This window comes from Entelurus aequoreus, linkage group LG18, assembly GCF_033978785.1.
Source record: "Entelurus aequoreus isolate RoL-2023_Sb linkage group LG18, RoL_Eaeq_v1.1, whole genome shotgun sequence".
NCBI lineage: Eukaryota > Metazoa > Chordata > Actinopteri > Syngnathiformes > Syngnathidae > Entelurus > Entelurus aequoreus.
The window spans coordinates 2,212,548-2,236,868 of NC_084748.1; the positions used below are offsets into that span (position 1 = coordinate 2,212,548).

Here is a 24,321-nt window from a genome sequence, read left to right on the forward strand (position 1 = left end):
AGAAAGACAATTTTAGAGAAAAAAATACAACCTTAAAAATTATTTTAGGATTTTTAAACACATATACCTTTTAAATTCCTTTCTCTTCTTTCCTGACAATTTAAATTAATGTTCAAGTAAATTTTATTTTTTTATTGTAAAGAATAATAAATACATTTTAATTAAATTCTTCATTTTAGCTTCTGTTTTTTCAACAAAGAATATTTGTGAAATATTTCTTCAAACTTATTATGATTAAAATTCAAAAAAAAATATTCTGGCAAATCTAGAAAATCTGTAGAATCAAACTTAAATCTTATTTCAAAGTCTTTTGAATTTCTTTTAAAATTTTTGTTCTGGAAAATCTAGAAGAAATAATGATTTGTCTTTGTTAGAAATATAGCTTGGTCCAATTTGTTCTATATTCTAACAAAGTGCAGATTGGATTTGAACCTATTTAAAACATGTCATCAAATTTCTAAAATTAATCTTAATCAGGAAAAATTACTAATGATGTTCCATAAATTATTTTTTTAATGTTTTCAAAAAGATTCGAATTAACTAGTTTTTCTCCTCTTTTTTTCGGTTGAATTTTGAATTTCAAAGAGTCGAAATTGAAGATAAACTATGTTTCAAAATTTAATTGTCATTTTTTTCGTGTTTTCTCCTCTTTTAAACCGTTCATTTAAGTGTAAATATCATTAATTATTAATAATAACATAGAGTTAAAGGTAAATTGAGCAAATTGGCTATTTCTGGCAATTTATTGAAGTGTGTATCAAACTGGTAGCCCTTCGCATTAATCACTACCCAAGAAGTAGCTCTTGCTTTCAAAAAGGTTGGTGACCCCTGGTCTAGATCATTTATATTCATTTATTGATGAAAGAGAGAAGTGAAAGGTGTTTAATGATAACACAATCATGTTTCTTTCATGAAGACAAGAATATAAGTTGATGACTTGCATTGATTGGAATCAGACAGTAGTGATGATAACCTCCACATTTCACAATAAAAGTCCTCCTTTCTGTCCAATACCACATGAAAGTGGTATTTTTATGCACTTTACAAGAAATACATTGGCGGCAAACTCCCTAGCTTGCTAGCTTGTGCGCGCTAGCTTTCTGAGACTCTTATTTTGTTAGCGCAGGCAGGATGAAGCAGCGCTTTTATTGTGAAGACAGGAACTGTGCAGTCGGTCTTTAGAGTTTTGACGGCAGGTACGGCGCGAGAGTCTGTTTAAATAAATACAAATTCTCGCCTTCCTGTCGGTCATTTTTTTTTAATAATGATCTGGCAGCAGCCAGCGTCATCTCACAAGACCCTCGGGTGTTGTCAATGTCAATCAAGTTTTTTAATGCCTGGCTGGCGATGGACTGACACACCCTCCGCCATGGACTGACACACCCTCCACCATGGACTTATACACCCTCCGCCATGGACTGACACACCCTCCACCATGGACTTATACACCCTCCACCATGGACTGACACACCCTCCACCATGGACTGACACACCCTCCACCATGGACTGACACACCCGCCACCATGGACTTATACACCCTCCACCATGGACTGACACACCCGCCACCATGGACTGACACACCCGCCACCATGGACTTATACACCCGCCACCATGGACTGACACACCCGCCACCATGGACTTATACACCCTCCACCATGGACTGACACACCCTCCACCATGGACTGACACACCCGCCACCATGGACTTATACACCCTCCACCATGGACTGACACAACCACAACCATGGACTGACAGCCCCTCCACCATGGACTTATACACCCTCCACCATGGACTGACTCACCCTCCACCATGGACTGACACACCCTCCGCCATGGACTGACACACCCTCCACCATGGACTGACACACCCTCCACCATGGACTGACACACCCTCCACCATGGACTTATACACCCTCCACCATGGACTGACACACCCTCCACCATGGACTGACACACCCTCTACCATGGACTGACACACCCTCCACCATGGACTGACACACCCTCCACCATGGACTTATACACCCTCCACCATGGACTTATACACCCTCCACCATGGACTTATACACCCTCCACCATGGACTGACACACCCTCCACCATGGACTGACACACCCTCCACCATGGACTGACACACCCTCCACCATGGACTGACACACCCTCCACCATGGACTGACACACCCTCCACCATGGACTTATACACCCGCCACCATGGACTGACACACCCTCCACCATGGACTGACACACCCGCCACCATGGACTTATACACCCTCCACCATGGACTGACACAACCGCCACCATGGACTGACAGCCCCTCCACCATGGACTTATACACCCTCCACCATGGACTGACACACCCTCCACCATGGACTTATACACCCTCCTCCATGGACTGACACACCCTCCACCATGGACTGACACACCCTCCACCATGGACTGACACACCCTCCACCATGGACTTATACACCCTCCACCATGGACTGACACAACCGCCACCATGGACTGACAGCCCCTCCACCATGGACTTATACACCCTCCACCATGGACTGACACACCCTCCACCATGGACTGACACACCCTCCGCCATGGACTGACACACCCTCCACCATGGACTGACACACCCTCCACCATGGACTGACACACCCTCCACCATGGACTGACACAACCACAACCATGGACTGACAGCCCCTCCACCATGGACTTATACACCCTCCACCATGGACTGACTCACTCTCCACCATGGACTGACACACCCTCCGCCATGGACTGACACACCCTCCACCATGGACTGACACACCCTCCACCATGGACTGACACACCCTCCACCATGGACTGACACACCCTCTACCATGGACTGACACACCCTCCACCATGGACTGACACACCCTCCACCATGGACTGACACACCCTCCACCATGGACTTATACACCCTCCACCATGGACTGACACACCCTCTACCATGGACTGACACACCCTCCACCATGGACTGACACACCCTCCACCATGGACTGACACACCCTCCACCATGGACTGACACACCCTCCACCATGGACTGACACACCCTCCACCATGGACTGACACACTCTCCACCATGGACTGACACACCCACCACCATTGACTGACACACCCTCCACCATGGACTGACACACTCTCCACCATGGACTGACACACCCTCCACCATGGACTTATACACCCTCCACCATGGACTGACACACCCTCCACCATGGACTTATACACCCTCCACCATGGACTGACACACCCTCCACCATGGACTGACACACCCTCCACCATGGACTTATACACCCTCCACCATGGACTTATACACCCTCCACCATGGACTGACACACCCTCCACCATGGACTGACACACCCTCCACCATGGACTTATACACCCTCCACCATGGACTGACACACCCTCCGCCATGGACTGACACACCCTCCACCATGGACTGACACACCCTCCACCATGGACTGACACACCCTCCACCATGGACTTATACACCCTCCACCATGGACTGACACACCCTCCGCCATGGACTGACACACCCTCCACCATGGACTGACACACCCTCCGCCATGGACTGACACACCCTCCACCATGGACTGACACACCCTCCACCATGGACTGACACACCCTCCACCATGGACTGACACACCCTCCACCATGGACTTATACACCCTCCACCATGGACTGACACACCCTCCGCCATGGACTGACACACCCTCCACCATGGACTGACACACCCTCCGCCATGGACTGACACACCCTCCACCATGGACTGACACACCCTCCACCATGGACTGACACACCCTCCACCATGGACTGACACACCCTCCACCATGGACTTATACACCCTCCACCATGGACTGACACACCCTCCACCATGGACTTCAGGACAACTCTGTAAATGTCTTTGAGAGCCCAGACTTGAATGTGATCTCTGGAGAGGTGGCGTCGTACTCCAAAGGACTTGAGGCTGCAATAGCTGCCAAAGGTGCATCAACAAAGTATTCAAGTGAATACAAATGAGCAAAAAAACATTAACATTTGTTGTCATGATCGGGTATTGTGTGTAGAATTTTGAGGACATTTGGGAAAAGGGCTGTAACATCAGAAAATGTGTCAGTGGGTATTTACCAAGAGTGTCAGCAGGGACAACAACAATGACATGGATGCAATAAAGAGCTCCTGGTGCTATTTGATGCATGAGACTATATTTACAAGGAGGCTACCTGCACGCATAAATCACAAGAAATATAAATGCACAATGGAGCGTCAAGCACACTTCAAATTTATGATCCCACAAAGCACTTTATCAGTGTCGTCCGCTTCGCAGTAATCATTAATAACCTCCCACGCCAGCCCTGCTTAAAAATAGCGGAATATCACATTTGTCTTGCTTGGTCAAATCAGGACAAATCTTGTTTTGCAACAGTCAAATGACATTTCAAAGACAAAGTAGCTTGACGGGGTTAGGTCGATACCATGCATCAGTATCGGATCGATACCAACGTGATGAAATCGGTCTGGTCTGGTAGTTTTCACAAGTACAGTTTGAACGGCTCTTTTAAGGCAACAATGAGAACTGATTTGCATTTCTTCATTTTGGAGTCTTTTTTCCCTCCGCTATTACCCACGTTTTCAGTATGTTAGAGCTGGAATGAGGTGTGAGGTGGGAGATCATGCTCTTATTTTTTCTGGCTCTTCACACGTACGCACCTAAACCTCTTTTGTGTTCCAGTACAGTCGTGTTTTGTTTTGTAACATTTGCTGTTCTCAAATGGGAAAATCACATGGTCTGGAGCAGAGGTGGGTAGAGTAGCCAGAAATTGTACTCAAGTAAGAGTACTGTTACTTTAGAGATTTATTACTCAAGTAAAAGTAAGGAGTAGTCACCCAAATATTTACTTGAGTAAAAGTAAAAAGTATGTTGTGAAAAAACTACTCAAGTATTGAGTAACTGATGAGTAACCTGTTCGTTTAATGACGACGGCAACAAATAATGCACAAAAACATAAAAATAGCAATGAGCAAATTCAGAGGCAGGAATATCTCTTAAGCAACTAAAACAATAATATATATTAAATAATAATACATTAACATAAAAAAATGAAGGCAAATTGAGCCACAATAACTTAACAGCACCATAGGCTCAGTAGGCAGAGATTACAAAGGAAAATAACAAGTTAGCCTTTACGCAAACCATAAACTGATAAGTGTGGTCTGCACATTTGTATACTCTAGCCTTTAAATAGACTCCCTTTTTAGACCAGTTGATCTGCCGTTTCTTTTCTTTTCTTTTCTACTCTGCTCCCAACCCGGGGTGGACCACTAGCCTGTCCATCGGATGGGGACATCTCTACGCTGCTGACCCGTCTCCGCTCGGGATGGTTCCTGCTGGCCCCACCATGGACTGGACTCTCGCTGATGTGTTGGATCCACTGTGGACTGGACTTTCACAATGTTATGTCAGACCCACTCGACATCCATTGCTTTCGGTCTCCCCTAGAGGGGAGGGGTTACCCACATATGCGGTCCTCTCCAAGGTTTCTCATAGTCATTCACATTGACGTCCCACTGGGGTGAGTTTTCCTTGCCCGTATGTGGGGTCTGTACCGAGGATGTCGTTGTGGCTTGTACAGCCCTTTGAGACACTTGTGATTTAGGGCTATATAAATAAACATTGATTGATTGATTCATAAAAAATACAGATAAAAATAAACATTATATATAAGTGTATTGTTATTAGTTGTTAGTATCAACATTTCTGCTTTTTCTCTTTACCCAGCAGGCACAAGACATTAAAAAAAACATTGAGAACTTGTAGAATTCGGTCCTGATGTTGAGCAACTCAAATACAACGTTGAAACAACATACTTTTTGACAACATTTAATCAATGTTGGGTTGTGACGTTGATTTGACATTGAAATGTGTTCATTTCCCAACCAATATTCTACAACACAAATACAACGTTGAAACAACATACTTTTTGATGACCTTCATTCAATGTCAGGTTGAGACGTTGATTTGACATTGAAATGTGTTCATTTCCCAACCAACAACGTGGATCCAACGTTAGACATCAGCGTTGTGTCAGTATACAAATACAACTATTTTGCAAGGTTGTTTGGAAGTCAGTTTGAACAAACTTGTATGTATAATCAACGTTGGATTCATGTCTTGTGCCTGCTGGGGTACATTATGTCTTTTTTCTCTTTTTAAAAAAAAAACATTTTAACTGATGATTTTTGTTTTTTATCTCGGTAGTGCACTTTGTCACATGTAACACAAAGCTGACATTAGGTTTTTTCTTTAAATATATAGCTCGAGTCTGTTTTTGGCAATTCTTTTTATAAAATAAAAACATATCAAAATGACAGCTGCATACATTGACTTTTTAGTATGCAGTGTTTGGACAGCCCTAGAACACATATTCAATTATTGTTAGAATCAAATGCTTGTTTTTCTGACTTCCATCCCATCCATTTTCTACCGCTTGTCTGATTTATGATTTCGAAAACAAGTATATTATCCATCAATTTGTACGTAAAAAGACTATTAATCAATGGAAATGTGTAATGATATCATGAGGAGATTACAATATATTTAGTGGGAGAGCTGCCATAACTGCGATGTGGCCCCTCAATGAAAACAAGTTCGATACCCCTGTTCAGAAAGGATCAGTGGTATCAGGTCGGTACAAAAATCTGCAGTATCGCCCACCGCTAGTGGGGATGAACTTCCGCCCAATCGGCCGCCTTTTTTGTGCTAACTTCCGGTTGTGGCGTTCGACTCATCATCGACGGACCTGCGTCATTATTGCACCTGTTTATGTCCACTTTAATAACGGTAAAGAACTACTTCAAAAAGCGAAATTGTGATGTTACGCGGACATTTGCGTCGAAATCTAGAATATGTCACAGTCGAAGGTTGTTCAGGTTTTACCCGAACGTTACCTGGCAGGCATGTTGCTAGCTTGACTAGCCTACTTCTGACATACAATATGTTGTGTAAAATGTACTCATTTCTGAATGTGAATATGATTTTTTTTTTCTGCGGTCCTCACCTGTTTGAAAGCACAACGGAGCTCCTTGAGGCCGACCATGTGAGCGGTCTCAGCGAGCATCCTGGGGCCCATCAGCTCACAGAAGTCATCGAAGTCGACATGGCCCCCCCCTGCAGAAAGTCAGCACATACAGGTGGGCCACTTTAACAGTCTTAAATGTCTCTTTTTAATTGCACATGAACTCTTTTAATATCATGTTTTGTTGGCCACTGGAGGGCAGCAACAAGTTACAATGCGCAACTTTTGGCACTGAAATGCATAGACATGTTCTAAGGGTACGCAGCATGGAGCGCTACTGCCTACTGGCGCTGACGAGACGCGGGGCCGCCATCTTGGAGTGGTGATCCGCTCCACTCAGTGCAATTCATTTGGTAGGAGCAATGAACTGTCAGCGCATTTAATTCATCTTACTTCTCTGAATACCACTGATTTTCATGCGTTTTTTTTGTCATATGTGTAGCTATGATAAAGGGCACATGTTTTATTATTCATAGTTTGCTTAACAGTAATAGAATATTTATAAATAGTTGATTTATATAGGCTAGTAAGGTAAAGTTTTGTACCTGACAAGTTTCGGCTATCTTGCTTCTGCAGCCTTCCTCAGAGGTGTCACGTGATGTTAGTGTGACGTCATCTGTGACGTGTTATATGGATTGTTCCATCCCATGTCAGGTACAAAACTTTACCTTACTAGCCTATATAAATCAACTATTTATAAATACACATTAGTAGGCTAAATGAACCTCTTTAACATAGTAATAGAATATTCTCATATGCTATAAATGACCAGACGTCCGAGATCAAAACTGGGAATATAATCCCAGAGAAGGGGGGAAAAAACGCTCACCTATTTTTAAGTTGAAGAAACAGTATGATTAGGTTATATATACATGCTACATAAACAATGTATGAATACATTAGATATCTATATATCTTATAGACTATCTCTGTTGCTGCAGCAGCAGAGAGTTTATTCTGTCTTGACACTTTGTATTGATGTTTTGTATTACATTCTTCCCTTAAATGATCATGTTTACAGTCATTGTTTTGTATGTATTGTTTGGATAAAAGCGTCTGCCAAATACTTCAACATAAATATATATAAACACCTGAAAGTCTTTATAGCAGCTAAAACCACCAATCTGTTTCACTGGATTCAGAATAAAACCAAATTATGTCTTAATTCTGTGTTGGCTTTTACAATCTTTATCTTCATCATTAATTTCAACTTTGTTATTCAAGTATGACATTTTTAAATGTAATTAATTTCATTGACAAGCAATTCTATTATGGTCATACTCTTGTTTGCTAGCGGCTACGATTTCAGTACTATTGAAGATCTTTGCTCCTTCTCAACTCTGTGGTAATATTCTTTTCACAAAATACAACCAATAGTACGTTCTTGTTAAATCTCACTTGTGAAAAGTAATCCCCCGATTTCTATTTTCAACAGTCCGCTCATTTGAGCAAGAAAACGCTGAACACCATCTTTGTTTTCTACCTGTCAACTGTCAGTTTAGCATCTTTGTTTTCTACCTGTCAACTGTCAGTTTAGGCTGCTCGCCGGCTCCTCATCACCACTTCAAGATGGCGGCCCAATCTCTCGCGTCACAGCAGCCAATGCTGTGTCTACTTATAACATGTCTATGGTCAAACCAAGGGCCGCATAATGGAAAGTATGCGGTGGCCATTTTGATATTTTTATTTTGTAAAAAAAATGTTACCAGATATATATATATGTATATATATATATATATATATATATATATATATATATATATATATATTTACTCACACATTTCAAGACAAAACTTTGTGTCAGCGCTGTTACACGCAGGCATGTGAAATATCCACGAAAACGCGGAAATCCGTGTTTTTAAACATCCATTTTCACATGTAAATAACACTTCTGTGTTTTTTATTGAAAAGTAAATAAAAATGTGATCCAAAGAAAAGTTGTTGAACGCTTGCCTAAATGCCGCCTGAGTTGCGGGACGGGGAGAAGTTCAGGAGCACCGAAACAAGCTCGCTAGCTAGCTAACCATCGAGCTAGCTTAGTTGCTGTCGCCTCCGTTCGCTCTCCGAGCCACCACGTTGGCGGCTGTCCACTCTGTGCTCATCATATTTGGATGATTACAATACGAACACTTTTAGTTCCCAACCAGTTATAGTTCTGGAGTATTTATTAGTAGCCAGCGAGAAAGTATATTTTTAACATGACAGATTGTAGACAGAGGTCACAACACAGGAAGTATATTACCATAGGGGCGTGTCAAAAGGCAAACATTTTCTGAGTTCTTTGCATACATGTTATAGAATTTTACAGGACATTTTCAATGATAATAATGTTAGTAAATCGTCTACTAAAACAACTAAAACATCTTACATAGGACATGTAAGTGCCTAAAAGACAGACGAGGTTGGTAGATGACAAGAAACCTAAAAGTAAAATATAGTGTAGAAATGCACCCTATTGCAGGAAATGTAGTCTTGATTTAAAAAATGTTTGTTTTGGGTTTGTGTGGCAGCACTTTGTGCTGATAGAAATGTTCCTATTTTCCTCTTTTTTCCCCCTCAATGTGCTCACTTCACTGCATTTTTACTGTTTTCCCCCCAGTAAGAATGTAATAATATTACAATTGTGTAACTGCAGAACCTTGTGTGTCAAAAATGTTGCCTGTACGAAAGTATTAATGTTTGGTTGTTTTGTCGTTTTTTAAATTAACTAATTCATAAGGTAGTATTTTTTTTAATTTTTAAATTAACTAACTTGCTGTACTTTGTATTTTTTATTTTGTTTTATTTTATCTTTGTTTTTGGAGCTGTCAGGGGTATCTAAACTTTTTCCACCAAGGGCCGCATACTGAAAAGTCAACGTATGCAGGGGCCATTTTGATATTTTATTATTATTTTATAAAACAATGTATATGTTTAAAGACAAAACTTTGTGTCAGATTTGTTTTATAGGTGATTAAGTGTATTTGTTGTATTTTTCTCATTTTAATTTTTTTGCTCTTTTTTCCTACATTTTCACTGTTTTTTTCCCCCCCTCAACAACATGCTGGGGGCCAACAAAACTTGGTCTGCGGACCGCAAGTGGCCCCCAAGCCACACTTTGTAATATGGGCTTAATTCTTATTCCCCTACTGAGAGAATACAATATGTTTTAATCCTATTTAAAAATAACTACGCTGAGCTAGACACGCAGCTTCTTCTTAACTAGATAATCGTTAAAAAAAATGTTTACCCGCTAACATTATCTTCAGTTATGTTGAAAGGCAGAATAAATTGTTTTTATATTTAGTGAGCAATAATAGTTTTTTGGGGATCCAAATAGTATTTCTTAGTAATAGACAGTCATAGTTTTCCACCAGAAGGTCATCTGTGGGAACAAATTCATCATACACTACATTGCCAAAAGTATTTGGGCACCCATCCAAATGATGATAACCAGGTGTCCTAATCACTTGGCCCGGCCATAGGTGTATCAAATCAAGCACTTAGGCATGGAGACTGTTTCTACAAACATGGGCCGCGCTCAGTGATTTCCAGCGTGGAACTGTCATAGGATGCCACCGGTGCAACAAATCCAGTCCTGAAATTTCCTCGCTCCTAAATATTCTAAAGCAGGGGTCACCAACCTTTTCGAAACCAAGAGCTACTTCTTGGGTAGTGATTAATGCGAAGGGCTACCAGTTTGATACACACTTCAATAAATTGCCAGAAATAGCCAATTTGCTCAATTTACCTTTAACTCTATGTTATTATTAATAATTAATGATATTTACACTTAATTGAACGGTTTAAAAGAGGAGAAAACACGAAAAAAATGACAATTCAATTTTGAAACATAGTTTATCTTCAATTTCGACTCTTTAAAATTCAAAATTCAACCGAAAAAAAGAAGAGAAAATCTAGCTAATTCGAATCTTTTTGAAAAAATTAAAAAAATAATTTATGGAACATCATTAGTAATTTTTCCTGATTAAGATTAATTTTAGAATTTTGGTGACATATTTTAAATACCGGTAGGTTAAAATCCAATCTACACTTTGTTAGAATATATAACAAATTGGACCAAGCTATATTTCTAACAAAGACAAATCATTGTTTCTTCTAGATTTTCCAGAACAAAATTTTTAAAAGAAATTCAAAAGACTTTGAAATAAGATTTAAATTTGATTCTACAGATTTTCTAGATTTGCCAGAATATTTTTTTTGAATTTTAATCATAATAAGTTTAAAGAAATATTTCACAAATATTCTTCGTCGAAAAAACAGAAGCTAAAATGAAGAATTAAATTAAAATGTATTTATTATTCTTTACAATAAAAATTTTTTTTTACTTGAACATTGATTTAAATTGTCAGGAAAGAAGAGGAAGGAATTTAAAAGGTAAAAAAGTATGTGTTTAAAAATCCTAAAATCATTTTTAAGGTTGTATTTTTTCTCTAAAATTGTCTTTCTGAAAGTTATAAGAAGCAAAGTAAAAAAATTAATGAATTTATTTAAACAAGTGAAGACCAAGTCTTTGAAATATTTTCTTGGATTTTCAAATTCTATTTGAGTTTTGTCTCTCTTAGAATTAAAAATGTCGGGCAAAGTGAGACCAGCTTGCTAGTAAATAAATACAATTTAAAAAATAGAGGCAGCTCACTGGTAAGTGCTGCTATTTGAGCTATTTTTAGAACAGGCCAGCGGGCTACTCATCTGGTCCTTACGGGCTACCTGGTGCCCGCGGGCACCGCGTTGGTGACCCCTGTTCTAAAGTCAACTTTATTATAAGAAAAGTGAAGAGTTTGGGAACAACAGCAACTCAGCCACCAAGTGGTAGGCCACGTAAACTGACAGAGAGGTCAGCATAGTGCAGACTTTCTGCACAGTCAGTTGCTACAGAGCTCCAAACTTCATGTGACCTTCCAATTAGCCCACGTACAGCACGCAGAAAGCTTCATGGAATGGGTTTCCATGGCCGAGCAGCTGTGTCTAAGCCATACATCACCAAGTCCAATGCAAAGTTTGGGATGCAGTGGTGTAAAGCACGTCTCCACTGGACTCTAGAGCAGTGGAGACGTCTTTCTGGCGTGATGAATCACGCTTTTAAAATAATTGTATTTAAACATTTTTTAATAAAAAAAAAGCCAAAACACTTTAGGTGTTTCATTGTATGTGCTATGGCGCCATCTTTTGGAGGAGTTAGCTCACTGCAGGTGGAGCTGCAGCATCTGGCAGTGCTTTTTTGTTTTTTTTCAACCCAAGTGTTATTCAGTCTTATAGCCGTCAATAGCGCTCTACTCGTAGAAACGCTCCATTACGCTTTATCACTCCAAGCAACGTTTGTAAGTTGTACAATATAATCAAAACAATTCTTACTGAATCGTCCCATGTGTGATGTCTGAAGGAGTGTTTTCATGCACATTTGTAAGGGCTATCGTAATGTAACGACGCTAGCGTCGTTAGCATGAGCCAATATGCTAACACGTTTGCGAGGGTCTGTGATAGTAATATTAACTTACAATGGCTTTCTTATAGTATTGTTTCAGTTTCACAAATTCCTCAGTAAATTCACCAAAACGTCACCGTGGAGTTATCGAGTCTGTTTAGCTGATTGGAGAGCTAGCTCGCGCAGCTAGTGTGTCCATGACCATAACTTCTGTTTTGTTTGATCAGCCGTTTTACTGCTGTGTTACAGACACCGTTTGGAAACTATTAAGGTATCAGACTCATTCTAAGTAAATTACTCTTGACAAAACGTATATATCTGTGGCTTATAGTCCAGTGCGGCCAGTATGTGTAAAAATATTTATTCTTCTAAAATTTAATGGGTGCGGTTTATAACCCGGTCTGCTCTATAGGCCTGAAAATGCGGTAGATTAATAATCCATTCATACCAAAAATATTGGTATCGGGACTACCCTAATCATAGGGTAGTAGTTTGACAATGCAGTAGTTTGTTTGACAATGAGCTCAGAGAATGTGTTTTTACTGCCATCTAGAGCAGGGGTCAGCAACCTTTTCGAAACCAAGAGCTACTTCTTGGGTAGTGATTAATGCGAAGGGCTACCAGTTTGATACACACTTAAATAAATTGCCAGAAGTAGCCAATTTGCTCAATTTACCTTTAACTCTATGTTATTATTGATAATTAATGATATTTATCTTTGTGGAAACACTGATCATCTTAATGATTTCTCACAATTAATATATATAGAAACAGATAAATATCAATATGCAACACTTTATTTTTATATTTTCTCTAAGTGCACATTTTTCAAATTGAACATTTTCAAAGGATGACTTTTAAGACAGTCTTGTGAAATCACAATATCCCATTTTAACTAGCTAGCCGCTAACATTTTTGAACAAATCATGAATTACTTTGCACCATGTTTGTACAAATAACAACTCATGTAAAATACAAAAGTCAACTCTCAAATGTTTAAATAAATCATGTCACACTTTGAACTGGACACCAAATCTGTTATCTGTTTCTTTGTCAGTTAGTGAAGACCAAGTCTTTCAAATATTTTCTTGGATTTAATTTTTTTTTTTTGAGTTTTGTCTCTCTTAGAATTAAAAATGTCGAGCAAAGCGAGACCAGCTTGCTAGTAAATAAATAACATTTAAAAAATAGAGGCAGCTCACTGGTAAGTGCTTGTCAAGTGTTTTGCTTTTTTCACTGTGCTTATCCCACACTTGAAGGGATGTACCAATGCTGAATGTGGCTTCTGGATTTCACTCAAAAGACCAGACCGGAGTTACTTTTTTCCTTTTATTTTCCTTTAGTTTGCAAGTTTTTCCAACGAAGAAACAGCTTCTTTTTTCTTCTTTAGTCTTTTTAGCAGTCTTTAGCAGTGTTAGTAGACTTTAGTAGACTTTAGTTTCTTCAGCTGTCATTAGTAGCCTTTAGCTTCTTTAGTAGGTGAAAAACCTTTAAGGACAAAACACCACAAGATTAACATGCTGTAAAAAATCAATCAATTATCAATCCCATAATTTACAATTATTAATCAGGCTATCAAACATTTAACAATTAAACAAGTGCAAGAAAATGGATTAATATTTTCCCTTTAAGTTAATTCAGATTTGAAATAAATGGTGTCAACATAAATGCACCAAGATACATATCAAATACATTTAACAGCAGAAACACAATAGATAAATGCAGCAGAAAACCCAATATGCAAATACATAAATACCTAACCAATTAACCACCTATTTTAGATACATATTTGAAATCCATATCCAATATAAATATATTATTAATTTAGCAGTGAAACACTCAATCTTAAACGCTGTCTACTGGTAGAAAAATACCCCTTTTCTATGCCCTCACTAGCAGCCAATGATCCAACACAGTTAAATCAAACACTTAAATTGAGCGACTTCACCCTCCTGATGAAGCAAACTGCTCCAACATTTATCAAACTAAGCAAAGAATCCCAACACTTCCTTACCAAACAACAGTTACACAAAACACCGTGTGTATTTAGCCTCCAGACTAAGCACGCTACATGCACACAACTCCCCCATCTCACCTGCCAACAGGTGCGCCACACCCACAAAGATAAATAAAGTGCAATCTTACCGGCTGTCCGTTCAGCTTTTGGTTATAGTACACTTTTGGCACAACTCTGTGTTATCTGTAATGAACCAAAGCTTTCTCCACTCTGCGCTGGCGTCTTTTTGTCCTCTTTTATTTGACACAGCTGTCTAATTAGCGGGCTCGCGCACCAGCAGACGAGACGGGAGCGCGCCGCGTTATACCTGCGCGTGAACGTCAACTGATAATAATGCCGCATTATATACATTTCCTGGGGTTGCTTAGGTGAATAGGGATGTGGATGTGCTCTAAAATAAAATATAATTTTATTAAGTGGGGTTTGGCTGGTTGCCAAGCAGCCGCAGTTACGCGCTCGCGCATCAGCTGACGAGAGTGCTGCTATTTGAGCTATTTTTAGAACAGGCCAGCGGGCGACTCATCTGGTCCTTACGGGCGACCTGGTGCCCGCGGGCGCCGCGTTGGTGACCCCTGCTCTAGAGTGTAGTTTTAAGTATGTGTGTTATAAAACATGTGAACATCAATACGGTATTTTTTTCCCGGTTTTTGTTTTAATCATTTGCTTTTTGAGGGTTCAGGAACACTTAATATTACAAATTCATAAAAGCACAAGTTGATTCAATGTTATTGGGAAAAAAACAAAAAGGGTTTTATACATCGCAACCTTTTAGACACAAAGAGAACAGACCAATAAAATAGTTTACTATCCTGATAGAAGTTCATGTTGTAATGATTCAATAACATTATTGTTACTGTGAAGATTATCGGCATGGTAGCATACACAACGGCACATAAAGCACATTTCATGAATGGAATCGGTAATTTAAATGGCTAACTACGTGATTTTGAGACCGCAAATGATGCTCTTTGTTGCCTTAAGCGAAGCTATATTTTTGGTTGCTTCCACACTTGTGGAGCAGCAGTCTGGGAGGATCCTGACGCTGCATTAAAGACTTTCCTTCCTTAAGTGGGTCAGCCTGTAATCATCGTGTAAAGAAGTCTTTGGGGAATAATATCAGTTGAAAGTACTGGAAAAAAAAGACATGGTTTCATGGCATTGTTATCTCTATAAGGCGTTAACTAGACGAGAAGTAAGCCATTCTCCCTGTAGGGTGAAATGAAAGTAAGTGTATGAATAATTCATACAGCATGAAACATAGTATCAGAAACAAAAACAATCTCTTGTTCGTCGTAATAGTTCCCCTTATAGCTATGCTTTTCTACATCATTTAAATGTTGATACGTTTGGATGGTGGTACATTTGTGTCACCTTCTTGTCAAGAACATAAAGGACATTTGCAGACTGCGTCTCCATTTTTACTTTGATGTTGCTTGCTCTTGTCATTGAACCCATCTAAGCGTAAAGAATTGTTTTAAACGTGTTTCTCCAGGTGAATCCAATAAAGTAGCTACACAGAAACAAACCATCTGGACTCCGGTCCCTGGTGACCCCAGTAATAGGATTACTCTCCAATATTTGGTTCACTGTGTGCGGTGTTCAGGGGCTAACCCCTTTGATATGTGAAAGCATCATATGATTTCAAATGGAGATGTAACAATATAATAATGTCATATTGAGACTAGGGCTGCAACTAACAACTCATTTGATAATCCATTACCGTATTTTTCGGAGTATAAGTCGCACCGGCCGAAAATGCATAATAAAGAAGGAAAAAAACGTATACAAGTCGCACTGGAGTATAAGTCGCATTTTTGGGGGAAATGTATTTGATAAAAGCCAACAGCAAGAATAGACATTTGAAAGGCAATTTAAAACAAATAAAGAATAGTGAACAACAGGCTGAATAAGTGTACGTTATATGAGGCATAATAACCAACTGGTATGTTAACGTAACATATTATGGTAAGAGTCATTCAAATAACTATAACATATAGAACATGCTATACGTTTACCAAACAATCTGTCACTCCTAATCGCTAAATCCCATGAAATCTTATACGTCTAGTCTCTTACGTGAATGACATCAATAATATTATTGGATATTTTACGCTAATGTGTTCATCATTTCACACATAAGTCGCTCCTGAGTATAAGTCGCACCCCCAGGCCAAGCTAGGAAAAAAACCTGCGATTTATAGTCCGAAAAATACGGTAATCTGTCGATTATTACTTCGATTAATCGATTCATAATCGGATAAAAGAGACAAACTACATTTCTATCTTTTCCAGTATTTTATTGAAAAAAAAAACCAGCATACTGGCACTATACTTATTTTGATTATTGTTTCTCAGCTGTTTGTACATGTTGTAGTTTATAAATAAAGGTTTATAAAAAAAAATAAAAAAAATAAGTAGCCTCTGGGCATGTGCATAGCATAGATCCAACGAATCGATGACTAAATTAATCAGCAACTATTTTTATAATCGATTTTAATCGATTTAATCGATTAGTTGTTGCAGCCCTAATTGAGACCAAAATGATCACAGTTATTATTATTATCATGGTATTGTTGAATGTGCTCAAACAACCAGACTGAAATCTTTGAACCAGGTTTTATTTAAAGAAAATGTAATAAAATAGATTGACACATGATATACTTTCATTGGCAGAAGAAATATTACTGTAAATTCCGGATTGAAAACTGCTATTTTTGACGGCTATAATGCAAATAGTTTAAAAAACAAAACAAAAAAAAACAAGCAAATACACTGAAAAGGTGTGTTATTGTGAGTGTTATGGCGCCATCTTTCGGACGAGTTTGCTTACTGCAGGTGCTGCAGTGTCCTCCCATTTTGTGCTTTCAACCGGAAGTCCATCTTCTAGCTGTCCATAGCGTGTCTACTCGAAAGGATTCTTAATTCGTCACATTTGTAAGTTTGACAATATACCGGTAACTAAAACGGTTTATACTTTCTAAACCGTCCCATGTGTAATGTCCGTAGGAGCGTTTCCATACATATTTGTACATGCTAACGTTATGTAATCAAGATAGCGTTGTTAGCATTTGCTAATATGCTAACACGTTTATGAGTGTCTGTGTTAGTATTATTAACTTACAATGGCATTCTTTTTGTATTGTTTCAGTTTCTTAAATTCCTCCGTAAAGTCACCAAAACGTCACAGTGGAGTTATTGAGTCTGTTAAGCTGACTGGAGAGCTAACTTCCGCAGCGAGTGTGTCCATGACCATGACTTCTGTTTTATTTGATCAGCCGTTTTACTGCCGTGTTACAGACACCGCTTGGAAACAATTGAGGTATATAAAAAAACATTAACAAAATATTTCTATGTAAATAACTCATTTTGCAAGGTTTTATATCTGTGGCTTATAGTCCGGTGATGCTAATATATGAAAAAAAAAAGTTTTCCCATACATTTTATGGGTGCGGCTTGTATACACTTGTAGTCCGGAAAATACGGTAAATATTGTTCTGGCTTTTTAAAGCCGTATTATTTTTTTATTTGATTGCTTAAATATGTTAATCATTTTAGCTTGTTAAGGGTTTCAGAGTGTTTCTAATGATAAATAAAATACCAGTCTTGGGCGTGTCATTTTCAGTTTTTGTGACGTCACGTGCGTTCATTTCCTGTTGTCATAACAGTGTTTCCCATAAACTGCCAAGATACCTGTGGCGGTGGGGGCGTGGCTATGGACGTGGCTATGGGCATGGTCACCATAACATCATCGAGTAATTTGCATAATTTACTACAATGATATGATTTTCTCTAAAAAGGCTAAAAAAAGTTATACTTACTAATTAATAATAACAGTTTTGTTTTAAACGTCCGTCCATCCATCCATCAATCCATCCATCCATCCATCCATCCATCCATCCATTTTACAATATAATTACAACACTTTTTGTACATATTTATATACAGATTTGAACAATAAGTTATTCACTGAAATATATTTATTAATTGTGGTTCTTACAAAAAATATATCTTATCAAATATAAAAGCTAAAATGTCTCTTAAAGCTCTGCCCCTTTAATTAGTGCATACTAAATAATTTAACTTTAGCCTACTACTACAAGCATATTATTTACCAGCAACATAAAGTGAAACAGAGGCAGAGGTGTCCTGCCACAGTCAGTAACAAATAAACAGAAAACAGTAGTGGTCAAATACAAATAAGGCAACAAGAGAAGTATCCTACACTTCTCTTTTGTAAAGTAAATGTGAACAGCCTATATGGGCATCTACATCAACTATATGATTTGCCTGAAAAGCTGGACAGGACAAAAAAAAATCTATTTGTGGGGGACGCAATTCTTTCGTGGCGGGCCGCCACAAATAAATGAATGTGTGGGAAACACTGCATAATTCCTTCAAGTATAGATCGATCACCCTGTTCTACTGTAAGATAGCACAGTCTGCATGTTTAATGTGCACCATGAAACAATCTAGTTGCTCAGACGGAAATGTGTTTATCGGGGTTGTCGTTTCCTAATGTAGAATGTCTCGTATTTGTGTTAGCATTTAAGCGAATGTTATCAATCACGGTTTTACGATTCTTTTAACTTAAAACACCTGACAAAATAAAGTAATACAATGTATTGTAGCTTTCAAAAGATAACTTTAGATTTTGCGACCATTTTTATGCTAACGTCGGGCCCAATTCCTGCAAGTATTTTCTCCGAGCACACACGTCTGTCTCCACGTTTCCCTCCTAGACACACAACACTCGCTCATTGTCCGCCGACACGGTGTGTTCAAAGACCTTGACCACCATAACACATTAACAGCAGCCATACGCACAGGCTTGTCTGGAGCGGAGGCAGCGTGTCCGAGCTGTGGATGTACTTCAATATATTGGAGGTACACCCCCGGACAGCCATCTTCACAATTGAACATGACACTGTTGGTTTTTAATGAGCGAAAGGCTCCCAGCAACGCAAAGCAAGTGTGACGTCAGGCTCGCTTTCCGTCACAGACATGGCGCCAAAGAATCTAAACCGAGTCATTAAACACGAGTACAGTCCCCAGTAACACCAGAAGTAGATGCTACATTTGTTGCCAGTCGTTTTTATGACAGAAAAAGTGACTAAAAGGATTGGAGAAATATCAAAAAACAAAGTACATTGTACAATAAGCAGCAACACATTAAAAATAGAACAAAACTATTATGTAAGAAAAATATGTTGATACTATACTTAATCATCATAATTTGTTTTAAATGTATATTCACATGCCTTTTTAAAGAATATATGCATCATAGCAAATCATGCGATGATGTCATATCGACCACGCCCCCACCGCCACAGGTATTTTGGCAATTTAGGGGAAACCCCGACATTGAAAAATTAAAATGTCTTACATTACAATTAGAGATGTTTTGTCATGTTATTCTGTGATGTTTGCACCTAAATACAGTATATGCTTGTACATCAGGTTAGGAATATGGGGGCAAGTGGGGGGGTATTTTTCTGGCTGGCTGAAATATTGTATAAATTATTTTATATGTTCTGGTCGAGTCCTCAATTACAGAATGATCAGCAGGCTGATTATTACAATTATTATTAATAAAGAAGGTTAAAACATTGTCATGCAGCAATATGAAGCCACGCCCCCTGAAAATGATCTGTCGAGGGTACACTTATCGATGAAAAATATGCGATCATCTCGATTAATGTTGAGTTAACTATGAACAAAATGTGATTAATTGCGATTAAATATTTTTTATCGTTGGACAGCCCTACTTTTTTTATAATACCATTGGATGGATGCCCGTTCTATGATTAACTACATTATTCTATAAGATAGATGAACAGCTCTGAGAAATGTTTATATTAAAGAAAACATTTTTACCCAAACATTTAACAAAGTCAAATACAAATAAGCCGACGAGAAGTCTCCGACACTTTTATTTTCTAAAACTATACGGCAGATCAGTTCTTTGTTTTGAGTTCAATACGGAAAAAAGCAAAGCAACGAACCAATTTGTTGAAGTGTTATGGTATGTTTGCTGCACAGTATTATGTCCAATGAAGGTCTATGACCATGCATGTCTAGTTTTGTTATAGGATTAGTTTTCATTTGGTGTTTTGAATCTACCGTAGAGAGATACGTTGTTTTTCTCCCCACACTGTTTTGCTCTAATCTCCTGGAACATCAAGGGCGCATAGGCTGGATTTGACTGCTTTTTACTGCCTCTCTGACACCACAAAATATGTTCCTGCCCTTTTCCCCACAATTTACGACGTGAAAATACATATACATCCATATGGCTTTTGATTGAGCCCACTGAGAGGGAATCTTTCAACATGCGGTGTCACACATAGCGTTGCACATGCAGGCTGAGGGCCATTAATCAGTCTGCAGAAATGTCTCCAATGTATCCAAGACAAACATCAATTTCATGCAGGGTCAGGGAAAAACGTGCAACACACACTAAGACACGGTACACATTAGCCACACTTGCTCACCTGAGAAGGACCCATCAGTCATCCTGGCATGGCATATCAACTAAGGGACAAATGGAAAACATGCACCAAGAGACAGACACACACACACACACACACACACACACACACACACACACACACACACACACACACACACACACACACACACACACACACACACACACACACACACACACACACAGCCCTACAAATGAATTCATACGTACATCTCATCTTGATTTGCTGGATGATTTCGATGAGTTCCATCTCCGTAGGCATGTAGCCCATGGTCCTCATGCAGTCGGCAATGTCTTTGTAATGGATGAAGCCGTCCGCGTCGTAATCAAACTCCTTGAAGGCCTCTCGCAGCTCTGACACGCACACACAAATGACAGTAATCACAAACTTTTAACTGGTGAGAACTTTAAGCAGAAATCAAGTCAAGTCCTTCAACGGTGTTCAAACTTCTGACAATTTCAGTTCTGAATATAAGACAACCTCTTGTTTTAAAGGCCTACTGAAATGAATTTTTTTTATTTAAACGGGGATAGCAGATCCATTCTATGTGTCATACTTGATCATTTCGCGATATTGCCATATTTTTGCTGAAAGGATTTAGTAGAGAACATCGACGATAAAGTTCGCAACTTTTGGTCGCTGATAAAAAAAAGCCTTGCCTGTACCGGAAGTAGCGTGACGTCACAGGTTGAAAGGCTCCTCACATTTCCCCATTGTTTACACCAGCAGCGAGAGAGATTCGGACCGAGAAAGCGACGATTACCCCATTAATTTGAGCCAGGATGAAAGATTTGTGGATGAGGAACGTGAGAGTGAAGGACTAGAGTGCAGTGCAGGACGTATCTTTTTTCGCTCTGACCGTAACTTAGGTACAAGCTGGCTCATTGGATTCCACACTTTCTCCTTTTTCTATTGTGGATCACTCATTTGTATTTTAACCCACCAGGGATACTATATCCTCTTGAAAATGAGAGTCCAGAACGCGAAATGGACATTCACAGTGACTTTTATCTGCACGACAATACATCGGCAAAGCACTTTAGCTATGGAGCTAACGTGATAGCATCGGGCTTAACTGCAGATAGAAACAAAAGAAATAAACCCCTGACTGGAAGGATAGACAGAAGATCAACAATACTATTAAACCGTGGACATGTAAATACACGGTTAATGCTTTCCAGGCTGGCGAAGCTTAACAATGCTGTTGCTAACGACGCCATTGAAGCTAACTTAGCAACGGGACCTCACAGAGCTATGCTAAAAACATTAGCGCTCCACCTACGCCAGCCAGCCCTCGTCTGCTCATCAACACCCGTGCTCACCCGCGTTCCAGCGATCGACGGAGCGACGAAGGACTTCACCCGATCATCGATGCGGTCGGCGGCTAGCGTCGGATAGCGCGTCTGCTATCCAAGTCAAAGTCCTCCTGGTTGTGTTGCTGCAGCCAGCCGCTAATACACCGATCCCACCTACAACTCTCTTCTTTGCAGTCTTCATTTTTCATTAAACAAATTGCAAAAGATTCACCAACACAGATGTCCAGAATACTGTGGAATTTTGAGATGAAAACAGAGCTTTTTTGTATTGGATACAATGGAGTCTGAATACTTCTGTTTCAACCATTGACGTCACGCGCATACGTCATCATACATAGACCTTTTCAACCGGAAGTTTAGCGAGAAATTTAAAAAGTCACTTTATAAGTTAACCCGGCCGTATTGGCATGTGTTGCAATGTTAACATTTCATCATTGATATATAAACTATCAGACTGCGTGGTCGCTAGTAGTTGCTTTCAGTAGGCCTTTAAAGGGTCATATTAATACTTTTTCTACATTAACACACTTCCTTGTGGCGTACACATTGAATTGTGGTTCTTTGGTCAAAACTTTGCGTAGATGTTATTTTCCCAGATCATCTCCAAGCGTTTTTAGCACTTCCATACGGAGTCGACTGACAGATATAAGTTTGAACTATACGCTACTTTGTATTCGTAATGCTAACGGCAGAGGATGCAAGCATGTGAAATTTCTGTGAAAACGTGTAAATCTGCGTTTTTAAACATTTATTCTTGCGTCAAAATATCACATCCGCCTTTTATTTAGTTTTTGATGAAATATGATTAAATATACAATTTAAAGATTTGTTGAACGCTCACCCGCAGTTACTCGCTGTTCCTCTTGCTCAGTAAATTATACTTAAAATGATGTGGTGCATTACATAGGACATGTAAGTGTCTAAAAGACAGACAAAATAGGTTGGGAGATGAGAATAAATCTACAGTAAAATATAGTGTAGAAATGCACCCAATTGCAGGAAATATAGTCTTGACTTTCTAAATTTTCTTTTGGGGTTTGCGGAGGAGACCCTGCCCCAAGTGGAGGAGTTCAAGTACCTGGGAGTCTTGTTCACGAGTGAGGGAAGAGTGGATGGTGAGATCGACAGGCGGATCGGTGTGACGTCTTCAGTAATGCGGGCGCTGTATAGATCCGTTGTGGTGAAGAAGGAGCTGAGCCGGAAGGCAAAACTCTCAATTTACCGGTCGATCTACGTTCCCATCCTCACCTATGGTCATGAGCTTTGGGTTATGACCGAAAGGACAAGATCACGGGTACAAGCGGCCCAAATGAGTTTCCTCCGCCGGGTGGCGGGTCTCTCCCTTAGAGATAGGGTGAGAAGATCTGTCATCCGGGAGGAGCTCAAAGTAAAGCCGCTGCTCCTCCACATGGAGAGGAGCCAGATGAGGTGGGTCGGGCATCTGGTCAGGATGCCACCCGAACGCCTCCCTAGGGAGGTGTTTAGGGCACATCTGACTGGTAGGAGGCCACGGGGAAGACCCAGGACACGTTGAGAAGACTATGTCTCCCAGCTGGCCTGGGAACGCCTCGGGATCCCCCGGGAAGAGCTGGACGAAGTGGCTGGGGAGAGGGAAGTCTGGGCTTCCCTGCTTAGGCTGCTGCCCCCGCGACCTGACCTCGGATAAGCGGAAGATGGATGGATGGGTTTGCGTAGCAGCACTTTGTCCTGATAGAAATATTCCTCTTTTGTCTCTCAATTTTCCATCTCTGAGTCTGCCCCACAAAAAGTGGATAGAGAAAAAGACATAACTCATTGACTAAACTTTGGACTACAACTGGATTAAAATGGCAGACAATCGCAAAGGTCTTTGGGAATACCTCTACCATGTATGAAGATATCAGCAGATGTAACTAAGATATACGACAAAATAAGTTACAACCTTGTCTATATATATATATATGGATAACGTTTATCTATAGTTTTTTTATTAGACATTACAAATGACATGATGGTA

General features: G+C 39.6%; 2 protein-coding genes across 14 annotated transcripts in view; one reads left to right on the top strand and one right to left on the bottom strand.

Annotated features, from left to right (window-relative positions):
• LOC133633668 (calcium-binding protein 2-like) overlaps window positions 1–24,321 on the bottom strand; it is an 87,783-nt gene that overhangs the window by 8,650 nt on the left and 54,812 nt on the right. Inside the window, exons 6-7 of the mRNA XM_062026283.1 lie at window positions 21,219–21,362; window positions 7,062–7,171 (exon numbers count right to left, since the gene is read on the bottom strand). Coding sequence (XP_061882267.1) covers window positions 7,062–7,171; window positions 21,219–21,362 — 254 coding nt within the window. The remainder of the gene's footprint in view (window positions 1–7,061; window positions 7,172–21,218; window positions 21,363–24,321) is intronic.
• Window positions 6,731–24,321, top strand: part of doc2d (double C2-like domains, delta) — a 240,410-nt gene continuing 222,819 nt past the window's right edge. For 9 of the 13 annotated variants that reach the window (XM_062026282.1, XM_062026274.1, XM_062026269.1 and 6 more), the window contains exons 1-2: window positions 6,731–6,844; window positions 7,073–7,194. The gene's annotated coding sequence lies outside the window, so the exon portion shown is untranslated. The other 4 variants (XM_062026271.1, XM_062026276.1, XM_062026278.1 and 1 more) reach the window with 1 other exon arrangement.